Source organism: Triplophysa rosa, linkage group LG2, assembly GCF_024868665.1.
Source record: "Triplophysa rosa linkage group LG2, Trosa_1v2, whole genome shotgun sequence".
In the NCBI taxonomy this organism is placed as follows: Eukaryota; Metazoa; Chordata; class Actinopteri; order Cypriniformes; family Nemacheilidae; genus Triplophysa; species Triplophysa rosa.
Genome location: NC_079891.1, coordinates 9,508,264 through 9,520,344, shown reverse-complemented (window position 1 = coordinate 9,520,344; position 12,081 = coordinate 9,508,264). Strand labels below are relative to the sequence as shown.

At 42.7% G+C, this 12,081-nt stretch overlaps 1 protein-coding gene across 1 annotated transcript in view; it reads right to left on the bottom strand.

Annotated features, from left to right (window-relative positions):
- Positions 1–12,081, bottom strand: part of ank1a (ankyrin 1, erythrocytic a) — a 371,228-nt gene that overhangs the window by 61,933 nt on the left and 297,214 nt on the right. The window contains exons 39-40 of the mRNA XM_057351699.1: positions 11,192–11,837; positions 6,399–6,729 (exon numbers count right to left, since the gene is read on the bottom strand). Of these exons, the coding sequence (XP_057207682.1) occupies positions 6,399–6,729; positions 11,192–11,837 (977 nt within the window). The remainder of the gene's footprint in view (positions 1–6,398; positions 6,730–11,191; positions 11,838–12,081) is intronic.

Sequence of the window (12,081 nt, the reverse complement as noted above, 5' to 3'; positions counted from 1 at the left end):
AAGCCTGGCCATTTCTCAAAGAATTGCAGGAGTAGGAGTGTCTGTGATGTGTGCCACAAGATGCATCCAACCTGTCTCCATGAGGAGCGAATTAAAGAACACCAAAAATTACCACAAGAGAACAAGTTAAGTAGAAGTCAATAAAGGCACCAAGAAAGCACCTTCATCAATGCAATTTAAAGAAATAGCTACAGCTGTTACTTCAAATAGAGTAATTCTTGATGAGACTAAAACGCAAACAGCAGCAATAATTCCTGTCTTGATTTCCTCTATGACTCAACCTGCACAAGAAGTTCTTGTTTATGCCCTTTTAGACTCTCAAATTGACACAACCTTCATTTTAAATGAAGTGGCTGAAGCATTGGATGCAAGCAAAGAACAAGTTAAACCCAAGCTCTCTACGATGACTTCAAGGACCACAATTGTAAGCTCTCAAAAAGTAAAAGACCTACAAGTTAGAGGTTTTTATTCTAGTAAAAGGATCTCTTTACCACCAGTCTACACTCGGGAGTTCATTCCAGCCAACAGAACTCACATGCCAACAAATGAAACCGCAAAAGCTTGGTCTCATTTAAATCACCTTCAAGATGAGATAGCACCTCTCCAAGATTGTGAAGTAGGTGTGCTCATTGGATATAATTGCTCACAAGCTCTCCTTCCAAGAGAAGTAGTTTCTGGCCAAGACCATCAGCCTTATGCACAGCGTACTGACCCTGGATGGAACATTGTTGGACACGGGAATCCTTATGTAGACTATTGCGACGCTATTGGAACTAGCCATCGCATAGTAGTAATGCAAGTGACACCAAGTATGTATTCTCCTGTCAACCTTAAAACTGAAGTACACTATGTGAATCGAATTAAAGTAAAAGAAATTGGTCCTTTAGATATTATAAACGTCCTTGAATCAGACTTCTCCGAAAGAGCTGGAAAAACTGATCCTGTGTCTTAAGAAGATCTCAAGTTCTTGTCGATTTTGAGAGAAAATACCATACAAAAGTGTAATGGTCATTATGAAATGCCATTACCATTCAAAAAGAGAAAAACCAAATTTTTTTTTTAATCAGATATGTGCAGTACATCGTCTGAAAGGTCTTGAAAAGAGATTCCAGAAAGATCAGCGGTACTATGAGGACTATGCAAAATTCATGGAAGACATCATTTTACGTGGTGATGCAGAGAAGGTTCCTGAAGACGAGATTGATCGTAGTCCAGTTTGGTTTATTCCACATCATAGACCCCATCATCCACGGAAACCAGGGAAAATACGTGTCGTATTTGACTGTTCTGCCAAGTTTCAGAACACATCCCTCAACGACCATCTGCTCACAGGTCCTGACCTAACCAATGCATTGGTAGGGGTCCTATGCCGTTTCAGAAAGGGTCCCATTGCAATCATGTGTGACATCGATAGAATGTTCCAACAGTTTCATGTGAAAGAGGATCAAGATTACTTGCGATTTCTGTGGTGGGAGAATGGAAATTTGGAGATCACACCATCAGTTTACAGAATGGGAGTTCACTTGTTTGGAGGTGCCTCGTCTCCTGGTTGTTCTAACTTTGGTCTGAAACATTTGGCAACTCAAGGGTGTGGCCAGTATAGTGAAGACACCATACGCTTCATTCAAAGAAATTTCTATGTAGATGATGGTCTAATAAGCGTTCAAACTGAGACAGAAGCCATCAGCATATCAAAGAATCAAGAGACTTTTGCTTCACTGGCAGGTTAAGACTCCACAAGTTTGTTTCTAACAGTGAGAGAGTGATGTCAACCATCCCAGAAAAAGAACGTGCCACAGTCAAAGATCGGGATATGGCTTTGAGTTTACCTCAGATGGAAAGAGCTCTTGGAGTAGAGTGGTGCATTACATCTGACTCTTTTAAATTCAGAGTTCAAGTAAAACCCAATCCTCTAACAAGAAAGGGTGTGCTTTCTACCGTGGCCTCTGTGTATGACCCCCTAGGGTTTATGGCACCATTTGTTGGAGATTAAGAGAGACTTCTTACCTTCAAATTTCGGCGACGCCACAATGTATGAGCTCCATCATTTTGCGGACGCAAGTGTCACTGGGTATGGTGAATGTAGTTACCTGCGAGCAATTAACAAGTCTAATACAGTTCATTGCTGTTTAGTAATGGGAAAAGCAAGAGTTTCACCAACCAAAGTTACAACTATACCAAGGCTAGAACTCACAGCAGCAGTTGTTGCAGTGCAAACAAGTGACATGCTTCGGAATGAGCTAGAAATTCAAGATCTAAAGGAGTTCTTTTGGACAAATTCTACAGTCGTTCTTGGCTACATAAACAATGACACTAAACAATTTCATGTGTTCGTAGCCAATCGTGTTCAGAGAATCAGATCCAGTACAAAACCTGAACAATGGACTTATGTTGACTCTGAGAACAATCCAGCTGATCATGCCTCTCGAGGTTTGACAGCAGAGCAACTTAAAACCTCAAATAGGTTTACAGGACCAAAGTTTCTTTGGAAAACAGAACTACCTGAAAGAGAATGCATGTTGGGAGAAATTAAGGAAGATGATCCTGAAATTTGCAAGGCTCTTGTGTGTAACACTGCCGCAAAGGAGAGCAGATCATTATTGGATCACCTACAGAAATTCTTTGATTGGTCAAGACTTGTAAAGGCAATTGCTAGACTGAAAAGTAAAATCAAAGAATTCAAAGTGAAGCAACCAAACAAAGAAAGTACAAGCCTGGAAGAAAGGACAGAAGCAGAACTTTTTATCATCAAGCTGGTTCAACAGGAATCATTCTCAGATGAGATAAAGAGTTTGAAGCTAAAGTTGTCAACACCAAAAAGAACAGGCTTTACAAGTTAAATCTATTCTTAGACAAAGAAGGTATCCTGAGGGTTGGAGGACGCCTAAGTCAAGCTACGTTGCACCCATACGTCAAGCATCCAGCTATACTTCCGAAGAATAGCCACATATCAGTTTTACTTACTAAGCACTTTCACGAAAAGGTACATCATCAAGGACATGGCATGACAATGAATGAACTGCGAGCTAATGGATTGTGGATTTTGGGATGTAGCGGCGTGGTTTCATCACACATCTTTAAATGTGTTAAGTGCAGAAAGTATAGAAGGCCTGCAGAAGAACAAAGAATGGGTGACTTGCCACAAGATGGAATAGAAACAACTCCACCATTCACTTATGCTGGTATTGACTGCTTTGGTCCAATATATATCAAAGATGGAAGAAAGGAGCTCAAGAGATATGGTCTTTTACTTACCTGTCTATGTTCAAGGGCCATACACATAGAGATGATTCATGATATGACCACTGATTCATTTATTAATGCTTTAAGAGCATTCATTGGAATAAGAGGAAATGTTCGTCAGTTGAGATGTGACCAAGGAAGCAATTTTGTTGGAGCAAGAAGAGAGTTTGCAGAACTCATGAAAGGAATGGATTTAGAAAGAGTTAAGGCTCTAGGATGTGAATTTCTAATGAACCCTCCAGCAGCAAGTCATATGGGAGGTGTCTGGGAGAGGCAAATAAGAACCATAAGTGTTCTTTCTGCTATTCTTGACCAGTCAGCACAGAGGCTTGACAGTACCTCTCTAAGGACATTCTTGTATGAGGTTATGGCCATTGTTAACAACAGACCACTCACCACTGAACATTTTAATTATCCATCTGGACCTGAAGCGTTAACTCCGAACTACATTCTTACAATGAAGTCTACAGTCATTCTACCTCCACCTGGACAATTTACAAGAGAAGATCTTTATCTTCGAAAGAGGTGGCGTAGAGTACAGTATTTGGCTAATTAATTCTAGACTCGATCTACACTCCATGCACAATAATGACAAAACAAAAAACTGATTTTTGACAGCTTTGCAAATTTATTAAAAATAAAAACAAAAATAAGTACATTGCATAAGTATTCATACCCTTTTCTGGGACACTTGAAATTTAGCTCAGAAGCATTAGTTTTGCTTGTTGATGTTTATACACTTCGAGTGGAGTTAACCTGTGCCAAATTCAATTGAATAAGTATGATTTGGAGCGGCACATACCTCTCTATAAAAGGTGCAACAGCTGAAAATGCATATCAAAGTAAAAACCAAGACATGGGGTCAAAAGAACTGCCAGTAGAGCTTTGAGACAGGATTGTATCAAGGCACAGATCTGGGGAAGACTTCTGAAAAAAATCTGCTGTATTGAAGGTTCACAGAAGCATGTAGCCTCCATTTATCCTCAATGAAAGAGGTTTGGAACCACCAGATCTCTTACTTGAGCTTACCTCCTGTCCAAACTGAGCCATCGATGGAGAAGGGTCTTGGTTAGAGCGGTGACCAAGAAGCTGATGATTACTCTGGTTGAGCTCCATGATCATATATGGAGATGGGAGAAACATACAGAAGGACAAACATCACTGCAACACTCCACCAATCTGGGCTTTATGGCTTAGTGGCCAGACTCAAGCCTTTGCTCAGTGAAGACGCATGGAAACTTGAAATATGCAAAAATGTACTTCAACGAATCTTTCAAACTGTCAGAAACAAGATATTCTGGCCTGATGAATCTCAGATTCATGCATCATGTCTGGAGAAAAACAAGCACTGCACTAATGGTTAGAGAGTCGGTCTCGTGACCAGAAGGTTGCCGGTTCGATTCCCAGAGCCGGCAGGTAACGACTGAGGTGCCCTTGAGCAAGGCACCTTACCCCTACTTGCTCCCCGGGCGCTGCAGTGATAGCTGCCCACTGCTCCAGGTGTATGTGTGTTCACGACTTGCTGTGCGTGTGTTCACCAACTCTGGATGGGTTAAATGGGTCACCATATCTGACTAACTTCACTTCATGATGTGGGGGTGTTTTTCAGCTTCAGGGACTGTGCACAAAATACGGAGATAATGATCATGATAATGATCATGAAAACCTAGCCCAGAACATTCAGAACCTCGGACAGGGCAGAAGGTTCATTCTCCAACAATGACAATGATCCTAAGCACACAACTAAAACAATGCAAGAGTGGACAACTCTGTCTATGTCCTTGAGTGGCCCAGCTAGTGCTTGAACCCAACTGAACATCTCTGTAGAAACCTGAAAATGTCTGTCTACTGAACTGATGATCTCCATCCAACCTGACAGAGTTTGAAAAGATCTGAGGAGAAGAATGACAGATAATTGCCAAATGCAGATGTGTAAAGTTTCACATCATACCGAAAAAGATTTGAGTCTGTAAAGGCGCTATAACCATTTTCTGAGTTGAGGGTATGAATACTTATGCAATGTACTTATTTTTGTTTTTTATTTTTAATAAATTTGCAAAGCTGTCAAAAATCAGTTTTTTGTTTTGTCATTATTGTGCATGGAGTGTAGATTAATGTAAAAAAAATCATTTAAAGTAGTTTCAAATAAGGCAGCAGCATAACAAAATGTGAATAAAATGAAGGGGGATGAATACTTTTGCAAGCCACTGTATTACGTATACAAGTTGGTTACTTTTTCTATTATTTTTGTTACGAAGAAAATAAGTTACATTTATATTTTGTGAATTTGTTTTATTTGGTTTAGGACTTTTATTTTGAAATATCGACGGTTGTATTTAATTGCTGATTGTCAGCAAGGTTCTCAGTTCATGTAAGCAACCCAGTGGCAAACAGGAACATTAAGCGTGTAATGCTTCAATGGAGTCTCTTTGTGCAAGGGATTTGAACGTGACATTAAGGCATATTCAAGACCATTTCTTTCATATAGCATGCAGCCAACAAGGTATTTTCGCTTTATATTTGCTTTGCTTGTATTTTGTGTTTGAAGTTCTTAAAAGTATGTCTGTTTGTTAATGTATGTTTAAGTTTATATTAAGTTAATGTGGTTTATATTCATTGTTTAGTTTTCACGATGATTTGGGGGAAAAGCCATCAAATAAACCAGTAGTACGGAAACCACTTGTGCCAGTCTATGCTTGAAGGGAGTGACAATCAGGGCTCGATTTGAGGGGGGATGTGAGGGGAGATCACCCCCCTTGTTGAAGAAAATGACTGGTTTTGCGAATGTTTTTATGCCTGTTTGTGGGTTTTGCAAATGTTAATGAACATATAAAAGAGCTTGTGAATAAACCGTGAAACTCCATTGAATCCTCAAACAGTCAGTCAAACATCATAAATCCACCCAGCCTCTGTTATAAACATACAATCATAGTTCATTGCCTGCATAATTGCATGCAACATTTTTCTGTGATCAAATAGACAGATTGTTATTTTAAAAATAATACGTTTTTTTTTTTGAATGACCCAAGTAAAATCTGGGGGGATTTGTGAACATTTTTTACAGCTGAATATGTGATGTGAGATGATATATGAATAGAATGGAATTAATTTGTCACATCAAGTTTCAACTGTTTTCCTAAATCCCATGTTCTTACCTGTTCTCTTAGATGCATGTCCTCCCAGCCTCGAGCTGTTCTGCTTGGGAAGCCTAGTCCTTTTTCAAACAGTTGTGTTCCCTGATAATGCATGTGAATGATCTCAGAATGCCCTGTGTCCCGCACCGGTTCAATTAAGGATTTCCTGGCTAGGTGAGACTGTTTAGAATCGCAATCCACTGCAGCTCGTACTGATGATATCACAGATTCTATGGCTTGTCTAGGATTGCAGTGTGAAGACCCCATCCTGTTCGGAGTTGGTTCTGGGGCCAAGTGCCAACCAGGAACCTCCTGATCCTGGAGGTAAGACAAGAGGGACCCGCCACCTAACCTGAGAAATATGACAACATTTAAAGTGGTAAGAATTAAAAGTAGTAAAATTGATAAAATTAATAAAAAGCCTCCTTGTTAGTTATTGTATGGGTATAGTGAAAAATATCTAGGAAATAAACTCAGATTAGTTTAGAAAAAAATGACATTTTTTATTTTCACTTAAAATGGTTGGATGAGTCATTTTTTTGTCCTGTGTTAACAATTCCCAATAACTACAAAATAGGGAGGATCATACAGAATGGCTCATGCTTTGTATTTCTATAGCCAATAACATATAGAATCATGGATGAAAGGACAGAATTACACTTTCAAGGTAAAATTATTGGGTCGCTGGAACACACACATTGCATTGACTGCTGAATTATACATCAACATTGCTACATTATTAGTTTGACCAAGACCTGTAAAAACATGCAACACATTCTCACTCCCGACTCGTCACATATTGATGTTTGGACAACGCCTCTCAGCGACGCTTTTCAACACGCAGAGTACATCTTTGGCATCATTTTTCTGTGAGCAGGGTACTCCGTTGCTTTCCATGAAAAACTATTAGCATCAACACAGGGAAGCGATGGCCAGGCAAATTTGACATTATACAGTCATTATGAAATTATATATTGGGGTATAATTTTGCAACGACGACATGTTGGGGTTTGATTTTTAGTTTAAAAGCCAGGATAATTGTGTTTACATGGCACTATTCAGGCAGTTAAAGGGGTGATTTTTTTACAAAGCTCATCAATCTGAAAAGCGAGGTATGCTATGATTGGCCAGTTAACCCGTGTGTAGTGATTGGTCGAATACTGCAAGCTTGTGACGGAAATGTAACGCCTCTTACCATATTCGGAACATCATGTTCCTAAGCAGTTGTACTGACAGGTGATAAAAAGTGGCACCGAGGGCAGCTGCATGAACGTCAACATGTGGCGTGTCATGTTGGAACAGACATGTTGGAGAACAGAATTTTCATTTTTGGGTGAAGCATCCCTTTAATATGGTTGTGTTCACACGCAGTTGGGTTAATTCGCAGTCCTGGGGCACATGGCATTCTCGACGGCAGTCGTGCCGCTCGGGTTGATGCATATGAGACCGCTTCAGAGTCGAGTTCCCTGGAGAGCGTGGCACATCGGCACGAGGAGTATTCCCATCACGTCTCGCTGCCGTCGCACCCTAGCCCCTTGGACAGACATGTCCTTTCTCCGGGCTGGAGTCCCAATTGGGCAGGTCTCGAGGCACATCATGGTGACAATAGACACCTCCCTGCTTGGCTGGGGTGCTGTGTGCAATGGGCATGCAGTTGGACAGGCCCCCGCCTGCAGTGGCATATCAATTGCCTGGAGTTGCTGGCTGCTTGGCTTGCCCTGAGGAGGTTCCTTCCTCTCATTCAGGGCAAGCATGTGCTGCTCCACTCGGACAGCACGGCTGCCGTGGCGTATATAAACCGCAGGGTGGTACGAGCTCATGGCAGATGTCGCAACTCGCCGGACACAGGTCCTGTGCAAGGTCAGGGAAGAGGAACACCAAGTTCTGTTAGTTGCGCCCTATTGGCCCAACCAGACTTGGTTCTCAGAGCTGACGCTTCTGACGACAACTCCCCCCTGGCTGATTCCCCTGATGAAGGACCTTCTTTCTCAGGGGAAGGGCACGGTCTGGCACCCGAGACCAGACCTCTGGAACCTCCACGTCTGGCTCCTGGATGGGACGAGGAGATCTTGAGTGACCTGCCTCCCGCAGTTGTGAGCACGAACACTCAGGCAAGAGCCCCAGCCACTAGACGACTGTACGCCTACAAGTAGCACCTCTTCTCTTCCTCCTCTCCTCTTCCCACAGGGAAGACCCACAGAATTGTGCGATCTGTGTCGTGCTGTCCTTCCTTCAGGAAAAGTTAGAGAGCAACCTCTCTCCCTCCACGATCAAGGTTTTTGTTGCCGCCATCGCTGCACATCTCACACTTGTGGCAGGTAAGTCTCTCGGACAGCATGACCTGGTCATCAGGTTCCTGAGGGGCACGAGGAGGATTCACCTCGTACCCTCTTGGAACCTTAATGTGGTCCTTGAGGGCCTGGGAAGGGCCCCGTTTGAGCACCTAGGAGAAGCCGCTCTACCTCACCTCACGATGAAGACTGTTCTCCTAGTGGCGCTCACTTCCATCAAGAGGGTAGGGGATATGCATGCACTCTCTGTGCCCAACGAGTGCCTAGAGTTCGGGCCGGGTGACTCCCACGTGGTGCTGAGACCCCGGCCTGGCTACGTGCCCAAAGTTCCCACCACTCCCTTCAGGGACCAGGTGGTCAACTTGCAGGCGCTCCCCGCTGGGGAGAACGACCCAACCCCTACCTTGTTGTGTCCAGTACGCGCCTCTACTTGGACCGCACGCAGAGCTTCAGAAGCTCTGAGCAGCTCTTTGTCTGTTTTGGAGGACAGCAGAAGGGGAGAGCTGTCTCCAAACAGAGATTGGCGCACTGGATCGTGGACGCCATCACTTTGGCATACCAATCCCAAGATCTCCCGAGGTGGGAGGCGGGCGGAGCGGTCTCATTCACTCCATCAGGGAACTGAGGTTACATACGTAACCAAGACGTTATCCACTCACCCTAAAATCACACCTGCACTGCATGTTGAAAAGCGATGCAGTGGGGAGCTGCCTGAACGTCAACATGCGGTGTGTTGAGTCGGGAGTGAGAACGTGTTGCCACATGCTAGTTAACAGGGAAGTTTTGTTTTTTTATGATAAAAAGCACAATAATGAAAAACATTTCTCAATGGTTTACAATTTATGTGAAGTACAAAAACATTCTGTCCATGCAATGTCTTTCCATGTACCCTAAACTAAATGCTACTGGTTATTTTAGAAGGGTTTTTCATTTGAAATTACATCAATACACCAAAAAACCTAGTGAATCTTTAAGTATTTAAATAAATCTAACTTCGGCAGCACGTGCACATGTTTGTGGCGTTCTGGCAAATGATGCAGGCATGTCGTAAGTTCTGGTTTTGTTTTGCTGTCTCCTCTGAGCCGTCGCGTTGATCACCGGAACTTACAGCATACCTGTGTCATTTGCTGGAATGCCACCCTCTCCTGCACACGTGGCCCCCTGGATAATGGAAGTTGGACATTACAGTTTATAAAGTCACATATACATCTAGGATGCCTTTAGGGTGAGTAAAACATGGGGTAATTTTGTTCTTCCTCTGAATTATCGCTTTAAGTCGTTCCACAACCCTTTCACCTCCGTTTACGCCGGAGCCACAATCATGATGCATGTGCTGTGAAGCTGACGAAGGAGCCGGCCTTCACCACATGTGTGTTGAGTAGACACAGGAGCTAGCGTTCTACGTCTGCACCACACATATCCAACGCGAGTTGGATACTGAAATTGTTGAATAAGGTCATTATTTTAGTTTTATTGTGCACAAAAAGTACACTCGTCGCTTCATAACATGGAGTCATATGGACTATTTTTATTTGTCTTTACTTACTTTCTGCGCTTTGATTGTACATTGTGTTGCTGTCATTGGGGGTGTCAGAAAGCTCTAGAATCTTAATTTGTGTTCCGAAGATGAATGGTCTGAGAGGTCTTAGGGCTCTGGACTGACTTAAGGATGCGTAATTGATGACAGAATTGTCATTCTTTGGCGGAGGTACCCTTTATGAGTAGCCTAAAGAGTATATTTTTGAGAAGTACATAAAAAGTGGATTGAAAGTATAAAGAATAATACTAATAGCACATTTCTTTTTTGTAAAGGAATAATCCAGAATATAGGTCTCAAAGCTAACAGACATAGATGAACGGCATTGAAAATATAAAAAATACTAATCAAAGATCTTTTTTAAAGGGGCCACATGGCGCGAACATGTGTTTTTCTGTGTCATTGGTTTGTTATAAGTTGCCCATGCATGTATTAGACACGTAAAATTGCAAAAATGAAAGTGTCGGAACAAAAGATGCATTCTTTCTAAAAGCAAATGCTCACCCAGAACTGCCTGAAACGCCTTGTGTAACCACGCCCCCACAAATCCACGTCAGATCGTGGTATGCGTTGACTAAGACCGCCCAAATGTATAAGGTGGGCGTACGAGTCAGTACAATTGCTTTGGAATCTGATGTTCCAAATATGGTAAGAGGCGTTACATTTCAATCACATGCTTGCAGTATTCAACCAATCATTACGCACTGGTTAACTGGCCAATCATAGCCCACCTCGCTTTTCAGAGCGATGACCTTTGCTAAAAATCCGCACATTTCAGAGAGGCGGGGCAAAGAGGAGATACAAACATGCACGGTATGTTGAAAATACAGCATTTTTGAACCTTAAATCGTGTATACACATTGCATTACATCTAAAACAAACGATAGTATTCATTTTAGCCGTGTCATTTGACCCCTTTAAGAAATACGTATCAGCTGAGTCTCTATTGGTAAAAAAATTTAATCTGAGCATAATAAGAAACTCACCTGTCATCAGTAAGATCTGTTCGTCTTCTTAGCACAGGGGAGTCACTCACTCGGGGAAACATTTGCTGCTGACCTGAAATGAGAGATATGCTACCTTCTAAGCTTGTGCTGACTACTTCTGCTCCTTCTTGCAACCCTCCACTGGAATTGTCTTTAATGTTGTTGACTTTGTCACCTACAGCCCCTTCCATCCTCTCCAACCCGTGACCTCTTTCCAGAACATTGATGTTGACCCCTCCACTCAGTCCTGCACCACTGTAATTCAAGTCTGCCCCAATAGATAGATCCTCAAGAAACTCATTGGAATCACTTAATGCTTCCTGACCAGAAAGCCCCAAAGGTCCATTTCCACCAGGTGTCTCACTCCTGGAGTGGTCTGGGCTTCTGTTCAGAAGTACCTCCGAGTCATCAGCATTGCTGCATTCCAGCGAAGAGTCCTCCACAGCTACAACAGAATGACTATTGCCTGAGGGACAAATCTGTACTCCTGACATATCCATTAGAGTGTCTTCTTCAGTGGTGGCGATGGGTGCACAATCCATGCTTGATACCTCCTGCCAGTATGGGTCATTGCCCAATGGTGAAGGCAGACTGTACTGCATTGAGGCCGGTGACACTAGTTCCTCCTGAACCACCAGTCCGTAACCTGAAGGGACACAGAGAGAGGCACACTGATACAGGCCCCCCACTGCGCCCCTCTAAAACAGCCCTGCACACAGGTAACCCCCGAGAAGATGTACTCCATGAGGGGATAAAGTAAGGGAAACAGGTGTGAGCAAACCCAACTGACTTAGTGTAAAGAAAATGGGAAATAAAAAAAATCAATATATTAGGTGCAAGACAACTAAAACTGCTGTAAGCCATTCTTCGTAATATCACACAAAATGCCT